The sequence below is a fragment of the Anomalospiza imberbis genome, chromosome 9 (genome assembly GCF_031753505.1).
Source record: "Anomalospiza imberbis isolate Cuckoo-Finch-1a 21T00152 chromosome 9, ASM3175350v1, whole genome shotgun sequence".
Taxonomy (NCBI): domain Eukaryota; kingdom Metazoa; phylum Chordata; class Aves; order Passeriformes; family Viduidae; genus Anomalospiza; species Anomalospiza imberbis.
In genome coordinates this window covers 5,346,352-5,372,593 of record NC_089689.1, presented here as the reverse complement: position 1 = coordinate 5,372,593, position 26,242 = coordinate 5,346,352, and the positions used below count along the sequence as shown (strand labels likewise).

Sequence of the window (26,242 nt, the reverse complement as noted above, 5' to 3'; positions counted from 1 at the left end):
AAGGGAGAGAGAGATGGCAGTCAGGGAGTTGATTCTGTTTTCCAGATTTCCAAAGGAAATGTCAATCCTGACAGTACCTAAAGCAGGTCAACAAAGGTGTGATATTGGCACAATTTTTGACTTCAGTTTTTTGGAGGAAATGCTTTAGAGTACCTGAGGGTATTTATGAATTGATGTCGAAGAATTCTTTACTCTGGCTAATGACCCACTACAATTTTCAAATCAGTTTTGGAGATTGAGAACAGATGAACACGCAAATATCCAAAGCCTGATCATGCACTCTTTAGATAAGGGGAACATCCAACCTCCAGCCTCTGATATGTCACCATATATTTCCATTCTACATGTCTTTTTTGAAGCAAACAGATGAAAGAGATAAGTAAGCTCGCATTTCATCTGGCTGTTGATGTTATCATAGTGATTGCATGAAGCCATTAGTCTAAGTTCATGTAAAACATCCCTCAAAACTGGTTCTCTTCAAACCCCTCTGCACACACAAACGTGATGTTAATACTTGCACACATGCTTACTGCAAAGGATATTCAGGAATATTTCAGGTATTCAGCTAATTTCAGAGAAGTCCAGAACTTTCTTACATTTACCCAAGGACACAGGAAAAGTAAATATGAAGGCAGTATGTTCTCAAAGCTCACCTAAAGCATCCTGTGAAGGGAGGATGATGGAAAATTTTATGTATGCAGATACACACACAAGTATACATTCAAACCAGTAAATTAATTTCAGAACAAGTACATTATAGAACACTGTGATTAGGTAGATGTCAGTATGCTTCTCACAGAGAAAACCATGAAAGCCTGTCAATAAACAGTGAACAAACACTGAAAAAACAGATAAATTTTATCTTGGAAAAAAAAAATTACACCTCTGAAGCTTGATTGACCTGACCAACATGTCTGCTTGACCTGGTTAGTCCCCAGCACAGCACCAATCTAATGCAAATCCAACAAACCCATTGTTTGTCCTCACACTTTCTTAGCAGAAGTCTGGGACACCTCATTTCTGCTCTTCCCAAAAAGATCTGACCTGCAGAATTCAGTTTAAGAAAGCTCAAGATCAATCTTTTAAGATTGGTCTCAGCTAGTGAGGCATGTTTTGTTGGCAGAGCACTTTGTTTATGGCCCACATTGGCCTCACAAGACACATCCTATGCAGAGGACAGGTTTCCTTTTATCTGCTCATGCTGCGGCATCAGGAACCCACAAATTTGCCATTTTTGCACCCAGTTATTGAGTTGTGCTACAAATGCATCTGTAATCTAATTTACAAATGAGTATCCAAGTAAGAAACAGCTCAGCTCAATTTCACTCAGTATAAGAACAGAGATTGACTTCTTAGTGACAATTACAGCCAATCAGAAGAAGAAAAATATACCATACGAGGGAATTTTACTGTGAGCTCTCCAGTCAAGCTATTCACAGTTCCCTCTACAACTAACACAGCTGAATCCAGCTCTAGAACCCATCTGGAAAAACTCAAAGCTTAAACAATCCCCATCTGAGCACATATTCACTAACATATATTGGAAAGATTGTTGCACTGTCTTTTAGCTGTCATTTTTTCATGGGGGGGGGGGGTTAATCCCTCCTTTCCACATGGGGATTTCTTCTAAAAAGTAGAACAAGAGGTGCATGACTTTCTCCTGCCCTTGCTCTGCTGCACTGTTAATGCAGAATGTTCCCTACCCCTTTGGTATGGGATGCATTACAGAGCACAGCTTCTAAAATATAGAATCGTAGATTCATGGAAGAATTAAGGTTGGAAAAGCCCTCTAAAATCATTGAGTCAAACCATTAAGATAACACTGACAGGCACTAAACCATATCTCTAAGTGCCACATCTAATGTTTTTTGAATGCTTCCAGGGATGGTGACTCCACCACTTCCCTGTGCAGCCTGTTCCAATGCTTAACAACCCTTTCAGTGAAGATTTTTTTCCTGAGATCCACGTATAACATGGAAGTGAAGGAAGCACAGGTTTGGTAAGTAGATAACAGTAAAATTTCAGCCAAAATGTTTTTATCCTCTCCAAAATATTTCTTGACTGGTCCAGAATGTTTGAGAAAAAGCAGAGTTCCCAAAAGAAAGGAAACAAACACATCACCACACAACTGAAGTGCTTTTCTTTTTGGATTGCTGTTTTTAAAATAAAATAAGTACAAACTGTAATACCTATAATAGGTAGTATGTAATATAATAACAAAACCAAGAGATATAAACTTATAGTAAGTTTATATCTTTGAACAGTTAATTTCCAATTCCAGCTGCTCAAAGGTAGGGTATGCCATTAGAAACCAGAATGAATAGGAATTCTACTTTCTTCCACATCTGACATGGGACGAAGAAATCTCTTTGCAAGAAAGCCAAGTGCATCACTGTCAGTGCCACTGTCAGAAGCCATCACCAAGGGTTCAGAGCCCTAGGAAGGGTGGAGGGGAATGGTATCTCCCTATTCTATAGCAAAAGTTGGTTAATGGCAACACAGAAAGTAACAATTTAGTAAATTATACAAGAAAATCGTTTGGGTTTAGGTGAGAGATATATTGTCATCCAGTGCCACAAACTGATGGCAAAATTTAATTTAAGCAGGATGACATAAACTATACAAAATTAAATTGAGCCAATACACTTCATATTATGAAAAAAACACAGCAAGAAACCTTTTGAGTTCAACTAGATCTATTATCTGAACTAATCACCTCTAAATTTTCCCTCACTTCTTTTTAAGAACCTCAGACTTTCATTGCCCTGTATCAATGCTGTTGCTCTGCGAAGTCCTTTCCTGCTCCCTAATCATCAAATCCACAGTACTTTGCCACCTCCTATAAGTAATTCAGTCCCATGTATTAAACTCCTCTAATTCACAAAATCCTCAAGGTTTCCTACTCTCAGACTGAGATTTTTTTTTTCTTTTATTGTTACAGCCTCACATCATTATTTATTTTGTTCCTCTTTCATTCTCTGACCCAAAGTTTTTGAAGTCAAGATCTGAACCTACTAAACCAAACCAGGAGGTAAAATCATGTTAAACATGTCAACTATTCACACAAGTTTCCACTAATGACAGTGGAACCATCCCAGTTAATATGAAACTGGTAAGCCATCTTCTTCAGCACAGCAATTACTCTCCTTAGGTACCCAAATAAACAAATGTCACACCAAGGTCTGAAGTCTTTTGAAAATATGAGGTTCTTTTGAAAATCTGTTTCTGAATGCTCATGCTAAGCTGTATAGAAAATGTCAGTGACTGACTAGTGGGGAAAAAATTGTACTTAAACAGCATATTTAATTGATATGGCATTAGCCTCAATGACATTTAGAGGACATCAAAGAACATGTCTGTATCATGAGGAATATGAAGCAAAAATGGAACTACAGCAGAATGATCAAATTTAATTCAATGAGCAACAATAGTTAGGATAACAAAATATGCTATGCAGTAAGTTTACTCATCCTCTTAACTTTATTTGTGCAGCCTGAAATTGGATTCCATAGAAATGTAAAATTTTACAGATTGCTGAGATCTGAACCTTTATCTTTCCTCGCAGGCTATTTGTATTAATCTACTTTTCTTTGAAGCACAGAGCTATTAAACTGTTAAAGCTCATTTAAAATGTGGCTGTATTTCTATCAATGGACCCAGATACTTGAATTATAGATTTTAATTATGCTTTTTATACTTTGGACATGCTTACTTAGAAATATTTGCAACAAAAATATGCAATTAAAGAGCTTTTATTGCTGCTGATTGGTGAATTGTGTCTATATTGACAGCAAGAGGTGGTTTAGCATATAGGAGAAATTACATGAGCCACTTTCTATTAGTGACTAATACAAAAACCATAGCCAGCTTTGTTCCCCTACCTTTGTTAGTACTTTACCATGAAATCAAAGCATGTACAAATGTAAAATGCCATGTGCTTTAGCAGTGATATACAAGAATATTTCACACTTGAGTAGCTCCCATCCCGCAAAACCAGTTAAATACATAACTGGAAAATCAGAATTTATGCTATTCATCTGACACATCTGACTAACTTCTCCACTTCAGCAAAAGCAGAACTGGATAGTTTCCATCCTGTAATATTCAATCACTTTTCCCATTGCAAACTGCAACTGTGGGGTGGCCATAACACAGAGGAAAATTAAAATAAAACAGAATTAAAAAAGAAATGTAGGAACAAGCACTGCAGTAAAATGGCAAAGGTGAACTCCATTTGCTTTACAGATAGCAAGCAATATGTTACTCTGTGCTTTGCCAGATTTGAAATTTTAAAAAATCATCTTGTACCATCAAATACACCTGGCACCAGAGTGGAAAGATACAGAATAAACCTAATCCTTTCACAAATACCACCACCCTGACAAAACTTACACAGCATGACATGAGCACATTAGGAAAAAATGACAAAAAGGAGGTGTTTATAATGGAAAATTGTTTTCTTCCAGAAATTTATTCGTTCATTTAAGCTCATCAGTATTTAAAAAATGGCTGAAAACAGAAATTACTACAAACTACTTCAGAGGGAGCACAGTGTCTGTGCATCCTCTCTGGTTCTAGATTGGTTCCAAAATCTGCACACACATATTCTCAAAGTTGTATTTCTTTTTAGTAAACAATTATCTAACTGACTTCAGTGAAAATGATGCTTTAAAATTTTATTTGGTATGAAAAAGGTGTTCAACCAACCTGGAAAACCCAAGAGAAATCATATAATCATAAAATTGCTAACAGTGGAAAAGGCTTCTCCGGCCGTCAAGTCCAATCGTCAACTCAGCACCATGTTCACCTCTAAACCATGTCCTCAGGTGCCACATCTACACACCCTGTGAACACCTCCAGGGATGGGCACTCCACTGCTGCCTTGAGCAGCCTGTGCCAGGGCCTGAATACCATTTCAGCAGAGAATTTCCCCTAATAGCCAACCTGAGCCTGCCCTGGCCCAGCCTGAGGCCATTCCCTCTCCTCCTGTCCCTGTTCCTGGGAGCAGAGCCCGACCCCCCCGGCTGTCCCCTCCTGTCAGGAGTTGTGCAGAGCCAGAAGGGCCCCCTGAGCCTCCTTTTCTCCAGGCTGAGCCCCTTCCCAGCTCCCTCAGCCCCTCCTGGGGCTCCAGCCCTTCCCCAGCCCCGTTCCCTTCCCTGGACACGCTCCAGCCCCTCCAGGTCTGTGTGGCCGTGAGGGCCCAGAACTGGACCCAGCCCTCGAGGTCCCTCAGCAGTGCCAGCACAGGGCACAGCCACTGCCCGGGGCCTGTGCCCACACCAGGGCTGGCACAGCCCAGGGGCCACTGGCCTCCTGCCCGCCTGGGCACACCTGGGCTCCTGTCCAGCCACTGGCACCAGCACCCCCAGGGCCTTTCCTGACAGGGACTCTCAGTCACTGCCCCAGCCTGGGGCTGCAGGGGGTTATTGTGGACAAAGTGTAGGGATCTGGCACTTGGCCTTGTTCACCCTCACACCACTGGTGTTGGCCCATCAATCCAGCCTGTTTGGGTCCCTCTGCAGGGCCTTCCTACTCTCCAGCACCTCTACATTTTTCTACTGCACTCAGTAGTACTTGATCTCATAAAAAGTAAATGAGTAGTCCTTGAACACCCTGGTTGTGAAGGCTTCTGCCTTCACTTTCTGCTTCTGCCTGTGAGGAGCATGACTGTTCCTCATTTCACAGCATGGGAATTAAATCTCCACAGTACTGTTCCAAACTCTACCATTTGCTATCAGTGAGAAAAACATCATCACTCTTTATATTAGAAAGGAGTTAAATAAATCCCAAATCCTAATCCTTTTGCTGGATTAGTCTCAGCATCAAGTCCACGGTGGACACATTTATACTTTTATATATTTCCCTCTGTATGCCTGTCAATTTACAATGAAGATCAACATACCATTTCATGCTAGTCTAGACCCAGAAATTTGTGTACTTTGTCAGTTCAGCCCCCCTGCTTTAACTAGAAGAGGATTACTTCATGTGAGACAGAGAGTTTAATACCCCACAAGACTAATTCACAGGTGATGTCATTTTTGCATAATGTTGTTACAGAGATGCAATGATTCCTGATATTCAAGACCTGGTAACAGCCAAAGGGTAAATAACACAAGTGTCTTTGCCTGGGGCATTTATAATGTGAACTTATTAATTTCACTCCTTTTTTACTTTTCAGCATTGATTAAAAGGGATTACCAAACCTTGTGGCTTGATAATTTAATTCAGTAAGCCGAAAACATAGGGGCTGTTTTAATTCTGAGTTATATGTTGTAGGGCACCTTCCAGAACATTTTGCTAAGACCAAACAGGTAAGATATTCAGTGATATATCTCATGAAATTATAAACTGTGGAGAACCATATTGATTAGCAGTAAATGTGCAGAGGAAAACTGGTGATATTGTCCGATTGCCTGAATAATGAAAACCACCATCTTCTTGCATTCTTTCTGAGAATCATAAAAATCACAGGATGTTTTGGGTTGGCAGACCTTTAAAGCTCACCCACTTCCAACCCCTTGACATGGATAGGGACACCTTCCACGAGCCCAGGTTGCTCCAAGCCCTGTTCAACATGGCCTTGGACATTTCCAGGGATGGGGTAGCCACAGCTTCTCTGGGCACCCTGTGCCAAGGCCTTACAGGAAACAATTTCTTCCCAATAGCCCATCTAACTCTGCCCTCTGGCAGAGGGAAGCCATTCCCTCTTGTCTTGCCACTCCAGGTCTGTGTCCCAAGTCCCTCTCCAGCCCTCCTGGAGCCCCTTTAGGCACTGGAAAGGGCTCTAAGTTTTCCCTGGAACCTTCACTTCTCAAGGATTAACACCCCCAGTTCCAGAGCAGAGGGGCTCCAGCCCCTGGAGCATCTCTGTGGCCTCCTCTGGAGCAGCTCTAGCAGGTCCATGTCTTTCTCATGCTGAGGACACCAGAGTGTAGTGCCTGGTGGGGTCTCATGAGAAAAGACTCTAGAGGGAGAAACCTCTACCACAGGTTGCCCAGAGAAGCTGTGGCTGCCCCTGGATCCCTGCAAGTGTCCAAGGCCAGGTTGGACAGGGCTTGGAGCACCCTGGGATAGTGGAAGGTGTCCCTTCCCATGGCAGGGGGTAGAATGAGATAGGATTTAAGATTCTTTTAACCCAAACCATTCTGTGATTTTTATCATTCTGTGCTTTTTCAAGTCAGTGGCATTAGTGGGCCTTACCAGTCAAGAATACCATCTTTCCCATTCTAGATTTGATTTAACCGGGTTTCCTAAAAAGTGACAATCATGGATCAGCATTGTGGTAGTAGATGTTACAGATACAGGGAGATGTTACAGGCAGATGAGCATATCTAACTTACTGAACTTCCTCGAATTTCACCCATTTCTAGACATATTAAGCCACAAATAAATTTAAAACTATTTTCACATTTGATGATCATACGTTGTAGTAGGCAAAATAATGATATCACAAAGGCACACCCAAAAATGTCTCTGCAGAGTTTAACGTGAGTGCCAAAATATGATCCTCTTAAAAATGCCTTGACTGCAAGTTAAGCTGCAGTCAGATCATCAGCTATCAACCAGGGGACAGGAAGCTGTGGAAAAGCCATCTGTATTCATTCTGACACTCCAAGAACAGCCAGCTCCCTGGATTTGCCCTTTGACTTTCCTCTCCTCCCAGAGTCCAGGACATCCCTCTGGCTGCCCTGGCTGTCTCAAGACCCCGGCAGAGGGCTCGGAGACCTTGGCATGAAGTCAAAACCACCTGTGGCTTCCATTTTAGCCTGTGGAAAAAACTGCCAACTCTGTATGAGGAATTACAAGCCACAAGGGTTTGAGTAGTGTGGTAGTTGAATCAACACAGGGTGAAAAAGTAGAATTTTTGGGCTTTTTAGAATGGGCCTCAAGGGGACAAGATGGCGGGATTTGGGCATGTCCTGACCTTCTTCTCCTTCTTGTCCTCCATGTCTTGGTGTGATGATGACACTTTTCTATTGGTTTAAGGTAGAGACACACTGTCCAACATAGATGATAGATATTGGCACGTTATTGTAAACATAGTACACGTAGTTTTTGATATAAAATGTAAACCCAAGAGGGCAGAGCAGATTGCCATGGCCGACCTGCTAGCCAGAGCTCAGCAGGGCAGAGAAAGAATGTTACAGATAAGGAAAAATAAACAACCTTGAGAAGCCGATCCTATGCATTCAGACTCCTTCTTTGGCTGGGAAACAAGGACTTTTATCTTGGGGTCATCCCAACACCCCAGACCCCGAGACTCTCCCTGCACTCAGCAGGTAGTGTTAGCAGGCAATCACTCCAGTGGCCTTTCCACTCGTGGGATGGTTGCCATCATCTTATTGGCTTTAAGGGATGTTTCTTGCCAGACCAGCAAATTCTGAAATTACTGGTTTGTTAGCACATTTCAGGATGCTCTCATAAGACAACAGAGAAGCAAAGCACAAGTGCTTTTACAACTAATGCATATTTCACAAGGATAAAACCACTTCATCTCAGGTACCTGCTCTTCAAACAGAGCTGTCAGCCGCAAATTTGTTTAGTAATGTATAGGTGGACCTTTCCCTCTTCCATCCTACCCTCTCTCAGAAATTCTGTTCCCTAAATTTGGAAATATTACCAAGTTCACTTAACTAAAACTGACCATTGCCTACTAAAACTGACCATTGCTTTAGTCCAGTCCCTGTTACAGAACTCATTCTTCTGAGTGAGAGGGGAATGGTAACTCATGCATATCAGCCTTACATAGGAATTTCCAAAGATATAAGCTGAGTTAGAAACAGGAGTCACATGACCTCAGCTTTTGTGTTGTAGAAACTTGCCAAGTCCCACTTTGTTTTAGCATAAATACTACATAAAGACTGTTTTATTGCTGTCAACAACCATATAACACCTTGCAAACCCACTCGTGGTTTGGCATTCTCATGGTTTAACTGTGAAGACAAGAGAAATAGAGTGAAATAAGCGTGACTTATACAGTGTATATCTTATTTTGTCTCCCCATAAATATAGAATTGGTACATGAAGACATTTTTAAAAGTGGAAGTACAATTATTTTTCTTTCATTTTAATGTCCTAATTTACAACTTTTTAAGTTAAAAAGTTCTTGTTAATTATCTCTAAATTACAATTAATTACTATGGTTAAATTCCTTTTAAAGTGATTCATATTTTACCAATCTCATAGAATGGGAAAATGACCATCACTTAAAAAAATTGAACAGTTTGTTTATTTATTTTGTTTTTTTGATAATTTTTGTCTCTCTGAAAGAACAACTGTCAAGGAGTTTGATGTATTATATTGATTTCTAAGACTCCTTCATGGTTTGGATGCCAAGGAAACACATACCCAAGTCACACAGAACTGCTACTTCAGAGCATGAAAACAAGCACACATTTGTGCTCATGCAGGCCAAGGAGTCAGCAGTAAAAATAGACATAACCATTACTTCATCAGGCAGAATCCTAAATAAACAGATGCACCTTTGAAGTCAACCACATGAGAAATAGTTCTACTTAAAGGAATATCAAATTTCAAAGGCAAATTACAATAAAAATATCTTCCAGACACTACACAAGGCCTGAAATAAAACAAAACAACAAAAGCAAAAAACCAAAAACAAACAAACAAAAAAACCAAACACAAACCCCCCCCCCCAAAAAAAAAACGTGAAAAGGCAAAGGTATCAAAGGAAAAAAGCAGTCCTGGGCACAGAGCTCAACAACAACTCCTTTCAGATTCTTTCAAAGTTTGGAGTTGTGCACCACCTGTAATATTTATCAAACATATAGTGACAGCTCTTAGCACCATCAACACATGAGCACATGGTGGATCTAGAAATAAAGGTACAGGTGGAAAATCTATAGCATATGAATTTCCCATGACATTACCACACAAGGAATTTATGGAAAACTGAGATTTAAATGAAGAGCTTCTGTAGTCACATACATGCCTAATTTTTTCTGTACCTTGTCAAGGTTAATTTCATTAACTATATCCAGAATCATATGGAAAGACAGAGAAAAAAATGGAGCAAAATCATGGTCACCCCTATATGAAAAAAAAAGTTTCATGGTAATGAAAAGGAAAAAGAAGTTTCATGGTAATGTGTTTCAGTTACAGATTCTCAGAAGTCTTCTATTGTAGCCACAGCTAAAATTTAATGGATAAGTTTAAGGCATAATCTAGAGTTGAGCAAAAGCATGAGAAAATGCAGCAAGATGAGAGAATGTTTCTGCCATAGGCATTTTAATACAAGGATCTAATCAGGAAAGATCTTTTGGCATTGCCAGGGTTACAGAGATTTTCTGGATGTCTGATTCATGAGCAAATGTCCATAGCAAACTTCATTAATGCCTTGGCCAAAGGCTCCTATTCAGACACCAGACTGCAGAGGACATAAACTTGTCTTTCTCATCAACAGTATTCATCTGTCTGCAAAAAGGTGAACCATTAAACTAATTTATTTTACTCATCCTTATTAATCTTTATATTTATGCATGTATATATCCACATATCTCTACATACACACACATGCACATGCATACATATATGTGTATAGAAATATTTATATTCATGAATATATAAAAACACATGCATTCATATTCACACTGATTCATTCTCACAATAATCACCAATATTTGGGTTCTAGACATCAGTAGATTAACAAGCACCACAGTCTACACATTTACCACTTATTGTAATTTATCAAGCTGGTGATTTGCTACCAAAATCATCTTTACAGAAACACAGAATCTTCCAGTTTGGAAGGGACCCACAAGGATCCTTGAGTCCAGCTCTGGGCCCTGCACAGGATACCCCAACAATCCCACCCTCTCCCTGAGAGCATTGTCCAAATGTTCCTGGAGCTCTGGCAGCCTTGGGGCTGTGCCCATTCTGTGAGGACACTGTTCAGAGCCCCCCACCCTCTACAGAGAAGAATTATTTCCTAATATCCAACCTAAACCTCCCCTGACACAACTTCAGGCCACTCCTACAAGCCCTGTCCCTGGTCATGAGAGACAAGAGATCAGTGTCCATCTCTTCTCTTCCCCTCACAAGGAAGGCTTTCCCTCAAGGAAAGCCCTCCTTTGGATGCTCTCTAAATAGTTCAGAATCTTTTTTCTATTGTGGCACCCAAAACTGCCCCCAGCACTCAAGGTGAGGCCACCCAAGAGCAGAGTGGGACAATCCCCTGCCTGGCCTGGCTGGCTGTGCTGGGCCTGGTGCCCCCCAGGACAGGACAGGGATGTCCCTCTTGGCTGCCAGGGCTCTGCTGACTCAGATCCAGCTGGCCATGGACCAGGAGCCCAGGGCTCTTCCCACAGCTGCTCTCCAGCCTCTGGCTCCCCAGTCCATACACACAGCCAGTGGGGCCCTGTCCCAAGTGCAGCACCTTCCTTTTCCATATGTTTGGTGATTGACCCTCTCCATAATTTGTTGAGGACTTCCTGCAGCCTTTCTGCCTTTGAGGGAGTCAAACAGCTCCTCCCAGTTCCGTATCATCTGTGAAGCTGCTTAGTATTCCTTTCAGTCCGATGTCCAGGTCGTTAATGGAGACGTTGGAGAGCACAGGGCCAAGGATGGAGTCCTGTGGAACCCCACTAAGTGACAGGTTGCCAGTCTGAGGTCATCCCAGTCACTATAACCTTTTATGCCTGACCTGTGCGCCAGATGCTCACCCATTTCATGATATGTTTATTCAGCTGTGGGATGGACATTTTGTCCAGAAGGATCCTGGAAGAGACAGTCTGGAGAGCTTTACTGAAATCCAAAAAGGTTACATCAACAGGCTTCCCTTGATCAACCAGGTGGGTCACCTTGTCATAAAAGGAAATCAGGTTTGATAAGCAGGACTTTCCCCTCACAAAGCCATACTGGCTGTGACCAATGACTGTTTTGTCCACCAGGTGTTTTTCAATACCTCCCAGAATAACCTTCTCCATAATTTTACCAGGCCCTGAAGCGAGGCTGACAGGCCTGTAGTTTCCAGGGTCCTCCTTCTTGTTCTTGAATATCAGCAGAACACTTGCCAGATTTCAGGCAGCTGGGACCTCTCTGGATTCCCAAGACTGCTCAAAAATTGTCATGAGAGGTTTTGCAGTGACATCAGCAGCTCTTTGAGCATTCTTGGATGAATCCTACCAGGGCCCATAGATTTGTAGGGATCCAGCTGAAGCAGCAGATCCCTCACAAATTCAGGGTAGACTGGAGCTGATCATTCTCACAGACAGAGTCCTCCAGCTCACAGCACTGAAACTCTCTGGGTTCATCACCCATGTTGAAGACAGAGAGAAAGAAGGCATTAAACACCTCCACCTTGTCCCTGTCCCAGTTTGTGAGGTGATCATGTGCCGATGGTATTTTTAGTCTGCCATTTGCCAGTAATGTATTTGAAAAGACTCTTTTAATTTTCCCTGACAGTTCTGGCAGCCTCAACTTCAGCTGAGCTTTGGCTGCACAGATTTTCTCCCCACAATAGGAAGCAGTATCTCTCTGTTCTCCCCACATCATCTGACTCTGCTTCCACACCTTCCTTTTTAGCCTTATTTCCAAGAGATCTCTGTTCAGCCAAGCAGGTCTTCTGCCTTGTCTCTTTGATTTTCAGCATTTGGGAATTGCTGACCAGCAAAACTGAGCAGCGCTGATGGGCCCAGCACCTTTAAAACATTTCCCAGGGGACCTTGCTCACTAGTCCCCTGATCAGCCTGAGGTTGATCCTCATGAGGCTCTCCTCATGGCCAGAGCTGAGGTTTTGCTGGCATTTATCCTCCTGCCACCAGAGATTTTAAACCCAACAACTCTGTGCTTGGTGTAGCCAAGACAGCCCCAACCTCCACTTTGCTCACAAAATCCCAGCTGCAGACAAGCAGCAGATCCAGAAGGGCATCTTTCCAAGTTGGCTTCCACAAGACCAGTTCCAAAAAGCTGTTATCCAGGTGTTTTTAGGGTACAGGTAGTGGTGTTTTAGGAGGCCCCACAATGACAGAAGGACTTTTGCCCACCTGACCAGTTGTCTGGACTTCTAGTTCCAGAGCCTCATGCTGGTATAGGAGGTGCCAGCCCTACTTGTTAAATTCTGAGGAGGTGAGGAGGAGGAAGAGGAGCTTTCTTCCTGTTATGTGCAGGCATTTGCCTCCAGCCTTCATCTTCAACACTCCCTTGGCTAGCAGGCCCTGAATAATTACCCTGCAGGGCCGTGAGTTCACCTGCTTCTCCACTACAATGAGATTCCTGAGTCTTGAAACTGAAGTATCTCTGAAAAATAATCAGTCTCTTGCTTGTTTGCTCGAATCCTATGTATTCTGTTTTAATCCCTTGAACTTATATTTTTAAAATTTATTTTGCATGGGTAAATACATGGAATGTAGACAAAAGGCCACATTCTGTTTGTTAATGCAGGTTATCAGATTGCTTATGCTGTGTGAGGTTTAGCCATTATTATTATTATTATTATTATTATTATTATTATTATTATTATTATTATCTGTAGCCAGTATTTGTGTAAATGGCTAAAGATGTAGTTTAAATAAAATACAATTAGATGTGACTTGATAATAAACCAATGTCTTTGTTTACTTTCTATTATTAGAGCATATATATCAGGAAGCAAAGACGATATTGTATTTGGGTCCCTAGTAAAGCATCCAGTTATAGTTAGTTATAGTTCAAGAACTGTAAGGATATAGTTCAGAATTAGCTGAAACACAAATATTGAGTTTAGATTAATCAATTACATTTCCTCAGGTCTCAGATTCTGCTTTTTTCTGAATATTTGGTAGTGCTTCTCCTGTTTTGATTTTAAATTACGTTACTCATATAAGTCAAATCCTCTATATGTGCTTTTCCCTCGAGAAATTAGCATTCACTCCTCAAAGCCAGATTCTGTCTCTTGGATGCATGCGAGACCCGCATACAACTTCTAAATTTCTGGTGGGTTCTGCATGTGCATTTTTCAGAGCTCTATATATATCAAATTGTCTGGTCAGTAACAATATCTTCTCAAGCTGCATAAATAAAGTAGAGAACGAGAGTATCAGAAGATGCATTGAGATACAGAGCCATTAATGACCTTAAGAACACTGTTATCCATAACAATCATATTGGGATTCTAGGCAGAATCGAGCAACGAGACATTATTTTGAAGTATTGCTTTTCTTCACAAGAGTCTCTGCTGGAATGAATCTGTAGCTACAAAAAAAAAAAAAAATCACAACCAGCATAATGACTGTGAAAACCTGTAGAATCAATCAATCTGAGCTAGAAGACAAGTAAGATTTGGATTCAGAGATATTGACCCAACCTTAACTTAATGATAGTAGAAGAAAATGACAGAAATTCTTGAGTGAGCACATTCAGTGCCAGTTGTTCTTTTTCTGCATGGAAAAGGCACAAATGCCCTTCTATACAAATAATCACACACTCCAATCAATATCACTGGCTTTTTATACAGAGAAGGTTTCTGTGCTACTCAGTAATTTTTTCTGTATAACATGCCACCCATATAGATTTAACATATGGCCCAAAAGAAAAACCTGAAAGCCATTCTGTTTGGAGACAGCTAGTGCCCTAGCAGCAGTAAGAGAAAACAACAACATGGGTGCTCAAACAAAAGCACTGAGAATTTGATTCAAGTCATTAAAAAAAATTATTTTTTCTTCAGTAACTAAAAGAAATCTTGGTAATTTTTTTCTCCTTTATGAAAGTCATCAGCGTTTGATATCCTCTACATCTTGAACATCACTGATAGTACCAGCAGGGATACTGAAACGAAACTGAAAAGGGCGGGCAATGAAAGAACAAAGACCAAACTAATGAAACGTCTTCAAAGAATTAATGAAAATGACCTGATTTCATGTGCAAAATCCTGTCAGACTACCCTGCTGACTGAAGAATGTATCTGTTATTAGTGTTAAACAGCTTTTACACTACTTCAGTGATTGCATGAAACCATTAAGTCACAGCCTCGATAATACTAATTTTTTTAGGGCAACTTAAATGATTCATGAACTCACTAACTGAAATGATGACACACCATATTCTCTAAATAAATGTTCTTTGTTCTTGGGAAACATATCAGTAGGAGGTTTGATCTAATAATTATCCTTAAATATTAGATTTTGAAAGAGGGTATATTCTAGAAATAGATTATAATAATGTTTACAAAAAATAAGATTTGCTCTTCTCCTTGCCATTTGAGTTTCTTTCGGATCTTTGATTAAATACACAGAATAAATAGGGAGAAATACAAAGAGAGATTGTCAAAACACAGACTCCTGCAGTGTATTATGAAAAAAAGATATACAGAAGGCAATCTTGGCATCAATAGTCTCCTTTGTTGCCAAGCTGAAACACGCTTGTGTTCTTGTCAAGCTGACTCCTGAGAACAGTCCTAATCTTGCTGACACAGCCAGCACTGCTCCCCAGCACCCTGCCCAGTGCTGCTTTAGCTCACTAAGAACTCCACCCTCACTTTGAAGCCCAGGAGGCTGATACTCAGCCAACCAAGTGGAGTGAGGGGATATGGGGTAGGTCTGAGTCTGTTAAAACACTCTAGAGGCCTTTGAGTTCTGTAGAATTGGGCTCTCTGATCAATAACTTGTGGTATACTGAATGTTCTGCAAGATCCTCTAGGAAGCCAGAATCACTTAGAAATACACTGTGCCTTCAGAGGCTGTCCTGCTTTTCAGAGACTCACAAAATGGTTTGGGTTGGAGGGGACCTTAAAGCCCATCTTATTCCACCCCCTGCCATGGGCAGGGACACCTTCCACTATCCCAGGCTGCTCCAAACCCTGTCCAGTCTGGCCTTGGACACTTCCAGGGATGGGGCCTTTTTTCCAAGATCTTCAAATGTGGGCTGATATTGTGGATCAGTCTCAGAAATGAACTTGATTTCTCCTTTGTTCTTGAGTAAAAAGTGCTTTCCTTTACCCAGAGCACGTGACTTCTCTGCCATGCTGGATCATAGAGAGCTGGAAAGACAGGGTCATTTTAGGAGACAGCTGGAAAGACAGGGTCACTTTGGGAATGAGAACTGCCTACCTGCCTGCCTTGTGTCCATCTCTGAGCCCTCATTTCTGTCTGCCCTTTTTCTGGGACACAAGTACCCACAAAATCTCAAGCTCTTTCATTATTCCCCATGGAAATATCATTTATCCATGCATGGCAGACCCTTTACACAACTGGCATTGTGAGCACAGACCTAAACAAGTGTCAAGTCTTTATCTTATGCACCTTTCATGTCTCTGATATACATCTTAGGAATCCCCTGATTCTCCCAGTGCTACTGGAGATAGCCAAGCCCTCCTTCATCCTTGTGAACCTCCATTCTAGGGACTTATAAATCCTTTAATATTCTGGCCAAACTATACTAGGCTCTGGTTATAATTCATCTGAAAAATGTTCTTAACTTTTCTGTTATGTATGCATGGCTTCTCAGTTTAAATTTTCTCATCCTTTATTTCCACCTTTTCATAAGCACATACCCTCCAGAGAATCCCCTGGATAAAGATCAAGAAACTAATGTAATACTGATAACAGGAATTGCTAATTGTAAAGCATTATGACCTGATATGTTTTTAGGCTCTAAAATTAAAGCAAAAATGCTTTCCTGTGAAAGGGATTTGCATTTGGATCAAAGGGATGGAAAATAAATTATTTTGGAGGACATTATCCAGGTATTTCTAGACCTGGAAATATGGTCATCTAAAGCTTTCATTTTGCTCATGTATGTCCTTATTCAAGCAGTTTCATCAAACCTAGTTATTTAACTGGTGTCATGCTTTTCTATGCCCAGCTAACTAGAGCAAGAGAGGCTGTTGTGTCACCATTCAAAATTAAACTTATTGATGTTTTTCATATCCAGACATTCTTAAAAATGTGCTGGGCCACAAATATTATTTTTCTAGTGGAAACTTATCAACTCACAATCCCAAAAACTTTCTTTGAGCTGCTCTTCCCTGTTACCAGCCTGTGAGCCCCTGAAATTATAAAGAGGACTTAGTGCATTCCCCAATCTAGCCTTTTGCAAACATTCTGGGAATGATGATTCATCTGATTTCTGTACATTTTATACACCAAGTTGAATGGAATATTCCCTAAAGGAACCAATTACAACACAGACCAGAAGCTATTTACTGATAGAGCCAATTGCTGAAAAAGGCAGAGATTTCTGTTATTCCTGTTATTCCTGTTAAAACACTTGTATTGAAAACCACTGTTGGGAGACCTTTGTTAGTTCTTCTCCATGCTTTGAAATTCCAGATTAATCAGTTCAAATCAGCCTCAGGAAGAGCACAAGGAAATGTTATCACAGACTGTACACTGGAGTGAAAATTATGATTCAAGGCATATTGCGTACCTGCACAACTGAAGCCCCTAGGATTTTATTAACACTGTCTGTCACATGTGTCAAGAAGTCTAGTGAAAACTGTGGGCTAAAATATTTTGATAGGGAGTAAAAAAATGACAAAACCAACTAATGTGGGCCCTACTTAGGTTCACACACAGGAGTTGAAACATATTAGTAAATGCCCTGTTACAGTCTTGCTCACTTTGCCCTATGGGTTCAGTCACCAGAGGATTCAGAACAAAGGAGAGGAACCCAATGTGTTCTTATCTTTGATAGCATTATTTTCAAACGCCTCTATTTTTGTAGCTGTTCATGAACACAACCACTTTTAAAACAACCTCTAAGGGAATTTTCTTAAGCCACATGAATACCATGCTGCCAAGGGCTACCCACTGCTTCAAGAGATTCCTTTTTTTTACCTTTTGCAGAGTAATATTGGGTACTTGTTAGGTGTAGTTGCCACAAAGGATGTCAATGGTCACTCAAACTTCATCCACTTTTATCTGCATCATATCTTACAACCCTTTCCTCCTATTCCTATGATTGGGAAGGTTCTGTTAACTTTGTGTGTCCCAGAATTTCTTTAATGATTAGGAATCTTTTCTAAAGAACCAACCTACATTTATTCATAGCCAGTTGATAGCAGTTTGGTTTTGAGACAGTGATGGCTTTTGGTTTAGATAACTCATCTCACTTTATAATATTTATTCTGTTGGCAAGAATTGTATCCTCTTTAAAGTCTCTTTTTTCCCCCTCCCATACTTTGTCAAGTACTACCACCTTAAAAGAAAGAGTGAGGCTCTTTCTTCCCTTGATTTTTCACATCTGTTTCAGGTTTTAAATAATTTTGCTTCAACAAAACTCCACAGTATCCCTGAGATTTCCTCAAGACTTATTTAATAGGCTGAATACTTCCCTATCTCTGTAGAAATTACCTCTTCTGATACAATGTAGCTTCTTTGCATAATTTCACAATCACTCTTTCCATCCTGGTAACCTCTCTGTCTCATTCTGTTTGGATTTAAATTCCTTTGTCTGGTAGCTGATTTACATAAGAGGCACAACACTTCCTTTGTGTATTAAATAAAAAATTATAAACTAGGTTTTCCTTTCCAAAATACTTATTGATGCTAACTGCAGGAGCCACCTTCCATGAAATATTGACATGGCACTCCCATGACTCTAGAGGTTTTTAGCAGCCATCCAGGTGGTTTCTTGGTGGTTTTCTTCATAGATCAGTGATGAAGAATACCACCAAAAACTGTGGCAATTATGAGATTTCCTGCAGGAGGGTATTTCCTTTGAAGCATTAGAGGGAAAAGAACACTGCCACATAATCAACACAAGCAGCCCACCATTTCCAACTTGTAACAATGTCAGTAACACCAGTTGTGTATTATTTAATGTTCTGCAATACCAGATTAAAAATTATTTCATATTTATTTGTCTCTTTCAGCTCTGTTCTGTAACACTGAATACTCCTGGCCTTGGAGGGAGCCATCTTGTTTGCCCATGAACATAACTGAATTTTAATGTATAGAGTAAGATATGGGTAGCAGATGATTTTTCTGCTGGTACATTCCCACAATTGATGCACGCGTTGATTTTATCACATGATTGTTTGATGCTACAAGAGCCAGATGTGGAGATAAGAAAAAGTGTAACTTTTATGTTTAAAAAAATATGCTGAAGTTAAGACCTCCTATTAGAAATCGGGCTCAGTTAATCAGTGTGTTCCTTGGAGCAAATCTTTGGCTTCATCCCAATAATTTATAACAGATTCATGGGCAGATGAACACTTGTTTACAGTGACCACAGGGTGTGGATACAAAGCAGTTGCTTTTAGTCTTATTGGCATGCAAACAGGGAGCTTGGATTTAAGCTGAAAAAGGGTAAATTTAGATTATATATTTTTCCCTGTAAGGGTGGTGAGGCCCTAGTGCAGGGTGCCCAGAGAAGCTGTGGCTGCCCCTGGATCCCTGGACGTGTCCAAGGCCAGGTTGGATGGGGCTTGGAGCAACCTGGGCTAGGGGAAATGTCCCTGCCCATGGGAACTGAGTGATTTTTAAGGTCCTTTCCAACAGAAACCAGTCTGTGATTCCATGAAAACAGTTCTCTGTCCTATTATCTGATTTTAATCATTCTGTATCTTTCATGGGCCTGCAGTGTATGACCTTGATCCCATTCAAACCAGTGTCAAACAAACAATGGTACAAGACAATGGCCTTTGTACCTGTAACTTTGGTATTTACAGAAAAAAGCATTACTTGATATAACCAAGAGCAGAATAACATGTATTCTCTGCTTTTTAATATGATTTTGATTAAAAAGAGAATGTTTTTAATGAGGGAATGAAATAAAATCTTGTGATATTACAGATTCCATTGAGATTTTTTTTCTCCACATCATTACTGCCTCTCCTGAGACTGCAAATGGAGGGGAAATGAAAATATCATTCTAGTCACTGAATAATTGTTCCATTGTTGGAAAGCAAAAATCAGACAGCAGTCTCATGCTGAAATCTCCTGCTACGCACCTTGAACTATGACATGGAATATGTGCAACTCACTGCTGGCTTTATGTTATTTTTATTAACGCCATTTCATTTCTGTTAGTTGTAGAAAAACAGTCCCAGTGTGAGGTTGTTCTTCCTAAGCTGGTTCCCATGGGCAGCAGGATTTGATGGGTTTTGGCAGAGAGGTACAATTGGTCATGTCTTGTGTCAGTCTGGAGACACAGGAGGTGAGCTCCTACTGCTCAAAGCCCCGTTGGTTCTTTTGGAGCCAGCCCCTTCCCCAGAAGAGAGGCAGTCCTTTAGGTAGCCTGCAGCTACTTGCCACATTTGTGCCATTAAAAAAAAAAACAAAAACAAAGGTGTCTTCAGTCATTTTCTGTCTGACCCCGTTGTGCTACCAACATCCTGCCAGGAAGGGCTCAATCCCGCGGAGTCCCTCGCCCTACACATCTCATTCATCCTACACCCCATAGATTTTGACCTGGCATTGATTTAAAATGAAGGAAGACTTAAATCTTTAAATATCAGGTCTCATGTGTGTGGTTCAAGGGCTGAAGTGAAGAGCTCAGGGATTGGAGGGGCTCTCTTAGCACCCTTCTCCCTTGTTAATTCAGCTGAGTCCCTGCAGGCAGGTCTTTCCTCCTCCTTACCTCTCCCTTCAAATAAGGACCTGTCCCTGAGGGATGGTTTCCATTAGGTAAAAGACAGGTGAGGGAATGAACAGACAATTAGGCTCCAAGTCCCATAGCCTGGGAAAGCTCATAGAAAAGCAACAGGGATTAATTTACAGTGTGTGGCTTCTAACAAGGTCACGGTGTTCTGCACTACTCACTAATGGGACTATATTTTACAAGGAAACTTTACAATAAGATTTGTTTTTGGAGGGCTGAATCAAAAAAAGTACAGCTTGTGGGTCTTTTGACTTCTTGGAATAGGCAGAGAATGGAACTAAAGCTGAGGAACCTTTTCTGTGGGATTGTGTAAATTAAAGTCAATTGAAGCCTATGCACAAACCCAAATAAATATTAGCAGTGTGATTACAGATCTGTGAAACTTAGCAATGTTGCTGTAATGATGGCTGAGAGGAGAAAAATTCTCAAGGACCTGATTGTAAGAGCTCAAATGAAATACAATTCCATCATTCATGTTTTAGCAAGATAATTTTGGTTCAGTTTTGACTAATACAGAATAATGGGAATAAAATATGCTGCCTCAGTCTCTGCATTATTGGCTTTACATTATTGGTCCTGACAGCTGGCTTTTAAAATGCAGTAAATATTGGGCAATGCTGTTCTGTTAAGACAAGCCACTTCATCAAGCATATTTCCAAATCACACTTTATTTTCAAAATGTGTTTAATTTCTCTGTGTATCGCAAAGGATCCCACTGCAAAATTGACCTGCAACAGAGTGCCCTCTACTGCATGTATTTGGGAAAGGACAATAAAGCAAATTCCTTAAAAATAAAATCTTTACATGCTGAGGCCAGCATTTTTGTTACAGGCTACTGGACACTGAATTAAATATCATATCCATATAAGCATATATCACTCTTACCTTCTTCTAAAGGACTAGGGAATAATAGCCCAAAATAGGTATGACATTTGTACAATCTCTTCTGTGCTTTTCAGTGAAATTGGTGTGTGTCTTCCCATACCAATATGGTCTGTGTTTGTAGGATGGACAGTTATTAAGGGAGCTGAAAATCTGCCCTGTATTGCCCTGCTGCCCCACTTGCTTTTGGCTGTTGGGAGGAATCCATCACAATTTGAAGTAAAAAATTCTCTCTGCTTATAGATTTATTTTCTCAGTCTTTAATCTCTCCTGATCTCTCATTTGTCCTTCTGTCTATTTGCCATTAGGTCACTCATATTAGACTGAGCTCCCCTTTTCTTGCCCATGCCCTTGATAATACTGGATGCTACTGAGTTACACCCATTGCACATGACTGAGAAAATATTTCACCAGTGCTGACTCAAAGTAGTAGAGACTCACAGGTTACAAACATATCATTGAAGCAATTCCACAGCAAAGCCCAAATTCTCAAGCAGACCTATACTTTTGAAGTTTTCCCCTGTTTTTTTTTTCTTTTCTTTGGGCCAGCCTAATGCTGAGATTTGTGATGGACCAAACACCTTCAAACAGTTGAAATTCACAGTGGCTCTTATCACTCGATTCCTCAGGGAAGAGATCACCCCTTTTCAAAGCAATGGCACAAACATTAAATGGCATAAACCAACATTAAACATTTTTGAGTCACTTTTGAAATGCCCTCCTTTGTACCATGAAGTCTGTTCTGTCAGCAGTATATGCAGAGCCACAATTTCATTCTTAAAACCTCAGCTTAAGTCTTGATGAGCCACACAGAAAGCAATTCATGCATGACCCAAGGTGATCCCTCTGCAACCAAAGGGGGTATTTGAATCCCTAGCACATTTTTGACCACATCACTAGGACAGAGTAGAGGTAGGTAGTAAACAACAAAGTTTTTCAGAGCAACATAATCAATTATCAAGAGTTCTTCAAACAAAACAGAAACAACACAAGCAGCATTTCCATAACACACAGTGGCCTTGCATATATTTCAGCAATAAATTTGGTGTCTATGGATTTGTTCCCACAACTGAACCTTTCCCTTAAAGGAAACCCTTATTGATAATTTACAGCTTCTAAGGATGGTATCTCTGCAATTGCTTTCCCTTTGCTTCATACCTGTAAATCTTGTATCTTGTGCTAAATCCCTGTCGACTTCTGTCCACAAAATCTGTGTATTCCTGTGAGCGATGGAAGGGTCCCTTATCAGAGAGGAGCCAGTCGAAGGGGCTTGTGGCATGCTGATCCGAGACAGCAGCAACTGCTAAAACCCAGCAATGAAGACTCAGTGCTATCCACTCCCATAGAGCCATCAGAGAGAGCAATTCAGCACCAGCACTGCATCGCCATATCATGCTTCCACTGGGGACTTAGAGCCTTCATTCTCTTAGCTTTCCCTCAACACCTAGACAAAATACACAGTCAATTAGATAAGCACACACTAGGCATCCTTTGGAAGTAGAAACAAGTTTCCTTTCTTTCAGCTTAAAAAGATAGTGGCCTCTACTTTATTATATTTTACATTAGCATAAACCCCACTAGGCTAGTTAACAGTGGAGTGTTTCAGTACTTCAAATGCTGTGAAACTAATGTCTTCATTAACATCATCAGTGATAATATTTACTGTTGAGGGGAAACCTTCACAAATCATCAGGGGAGGGATTGTTGTTTTTTTTTTTTTCCCATTCATGCTAGTCATTAATGAAAAATAATAAAAAATATGCAACATCAGATTCTTGTCTGTTATCAGCAGTATAAAATCATTCAGCACTGTCTGTACATAAGCTCACAGTTCACACATTAGACAGAAAACAGGTGAGATTCAGGAGACCCAGGCTGCTTTTTCTTTTAATGTCCTTAGGAAAATTGCATTGTGGCTTGTCTTCACTGCAAAGTGTAGTTAAAGAGCCACGTTCCTCTGTCCAAATCAGCATCGCTAGACAGAGTGACTGCCCTGATCAAGGGCTCTGGAGCTGCCCACAGTGATGAGTTCAAGTGACTTACACCAACTCCAGATGATATTTTGAGTATCCCTAACAGCAGCATTTTACTTTCAGTCCAAATCGCTCCAACTCAGTGGATCAGCCTAGAAACACTTTTTAAATGGTGCCTAAACAATTTTCTTTTGTCTGTCCTATCACAGATCAAGTATTGATTGCATCATGTAGGAGCTCAGTGAAGACAAGCCACAGTTTCCATCTGTACCTCAGACCCATACCTGTGGAATGGGCTAATGTTTCTAAAATCCTGCAGAGATTTCATTAAAACATCTATGCATGATCTATGCATGAGGTTTTCAGCGATTACAAAGGTCATGTAGATTCTTAAACATATAGAAGGAATCAGATCCAGTTTTCAGTCTAAGTTGACACAGCACAGAATGAATTAAAATACCTGAATGTGACAGCTTTAATTTTTCTAGCTGATGAGTTTACAGGGAATAAAATGCTAGATTCACATTCACTCAAATCAGCACTCATCATGACATTTTTACCTTTGCTGTGGTTTTTGGAACTTGGTGGGAAGCTCTTCCTTCCCATCAGTAACTTGGTCTGTAAGTGAACCCTAAAAGATGGATATTTCCACCAGAAGAGTCCTGCAACTGAACACTCAGCACCCCCATCCATTATAATGAAAATTGTGTCACTGAATAAATATGCTCTGTGCATATATGTGAGATATTAATATTCTCAAGAGTTTGCAGGAAGCTGACTGCCTCCAGGAGAGCACAGAGGTTCTTGTGAACCAACAGGAATTTACAGCCTTAGAATATAATAATCTGCCTATGCAACCAGATAAATACTCCAGCTTTATGTGGTGTAATTGTTTGTAACATGATTTGGACATGATTCTGCAAACAATAAATGTATAAAGAAAGACCCTGCTCATATTTCATGATGAGCATGTTACACTGAATTGTAACCATAAACAGTTACAGCCATGCAGTTGTTTCTGACCATAAAACACAGATTGCATTAATTTTATAAATCCTTTTGAAATTAAATTCCAGGAGTCTGCAACACAGACCTCTCAAAATTTTATTTATAGTCCCAAGCCATCACTTCCATGCAAAAAGAGTCCGCATATTGAAGTTTGAGTATCATCTTCCTAGACTGGTGGTAGTTTTTTTTTTTTCCTTCACAGGTTGATATTCATGTATTTGAGGTTACACCACTGCATAACCTTCCTCCCACTCTGTGAGAAAGTCTGCACAGATTTGATGCAAAACTGCAGTGCAATAGATTGCTCTACTGCCCATAAAAGCCATGATGATCATTTGGTTGCCATTTCCTCCTAAAAATAGATCAGTATAAATGAAGAAAACATTCCAGTCACTTTCAGACAGGCCAGACCAGCCTTTTCATCACAACAGAGCGAAAATCCACAAATGCTTTTGTCTCTTCTTATCATTAATCAGGGAAAAATATATTGCACAGCATATTCATTCCCTTCCATTGACAGGGAAGATGCTTGGCATAATTTTTTGACATTACGTGAAGCTACAGAAAGTGAGTGTCATGAGAATTTCAATTTTTATACCTCCAGCTGTATTAAAATTTCAAACTTTTCTATTGAAGAAGTCGCATACGTGATTAAATGAGAAGAGATAGGAGTTTACTTTTTCAGTTATTTATTAACACTAAAGTGTTTCAGGCTGTTAAACTGGAATAATGACTAATTTAGTCCCTTTTGAATTCAAAATTATAATATTAGGATTGCAAAATGAATTACTGAGTATATGGAGCATCTTCCTAAAACTAGACTAAACAAGCACTTGGAAAGGAGTAGCAGAAGAACCAGGAGTTTATTTTTGGCTTAATGCTGCACCTCATGGTGTGTCATAAATTAACCACTGGCAAAACACTTGCAGAGAACCTGCACGAGTACAGAAGAAAATAATGCTGTTTTAAAGATCTCCTTTTTTTAAAGATCTATGGAGGTATATTCCAAAGGAGCATAAATATACAGGAGCGAAATAAGGAGAGAAAAATCATGTGTGCTTTTGTAACTGGCATTTATGCACTTTGTGTCTGTTGTCCAGTCATTGTAAAATCATTCTGTGTTGCATTAATCCTCACAACACCCCTGAGAAGGAGACTTTAACAAACAAGGAACAGAAGCCTGAAAAGATGACTGCTGAGGGAGAGGTTAAGCTGTTAGAGGGATCTAAATGTGTGTTTCCTACTAAAAGATAATTCAGAAAATTCTAGCCAAAGGATTTTTGCAAAGCTTACAGTATCAGAAATATCTTGAAATTTTGAATATTCAAATTCTCTAATTAATCCAAATGCCCTGAAAACATTTTCTAAAGACTGTTACAGGCATATGGAACATACAAATTTTGCAGCTACAAAGCCATCATAGAACTCCAGGGAAGAACAATCTGTATTAAATTTGTGGTAGATAAAGGGTGGGCCATGGCAAATAAAACACCCGTTAAGTAACAGAGCTGGTACATTTTCAAGTAGAGAAGACATTATACAGAGAGCAAATAATGCAATATTTATTCTGTGATAGAAACTGTCATGTCAACAGCAGTCTCTTTGAAGTGTTGGCTTAAAGGACAATTCTTAGGTATAGATGCTCTGCACATTTATTTTCTTTATCCCCATGGTTCACCCACATACCACTTGTAAATTTCTGCTAAGCTTTTGGTCCTTCTTCTAAATCCTGAGGTTAAGGTGAGTTCAAGAAGCAAAACAGGCTAGATTCTTCTTTGTTAGAAATCTATTGTCTCCTCACTGGCATTAGTGCAGCAGGAATTTGACTCGGCATCTTCTGG

The 26,242-nt window shown here is 40.2% G+C and overlaps 1 protein-coding gene across 3 annotated transcripts in view; it reads right to left on the bottom strand.

Moving 5' to 3' along the window:
* BRINP3 (BMP/retinoic acid inducible neural specific 3) overlaps positions 1-26,242 on the bottom strand; it is a 198,537-nt gene that overhangs the window by 157,951 nt on the left and 14,344 nt on the right. For 2 of the 3 annotated variants that reach the window (XM_068199474.1, XM_068199475.1), the window contains exon 2: positions 22,579-22,864. The exons of the other annotated variant lie outside the window; for it this stretch is intronic. In XM_068199474.1, coding sequence (XP_068055575.1) covers positions 22,579-22,814 — 236 coding nt within the window. In that variant the 5' untranslated portion in view covers positions 22,815-22,864. The remainder of the gene's footprint in view (positions 1-22,578; positions 22,865-26,242) is intronic. 3 annotated transcript variants of the gene reach the window in all.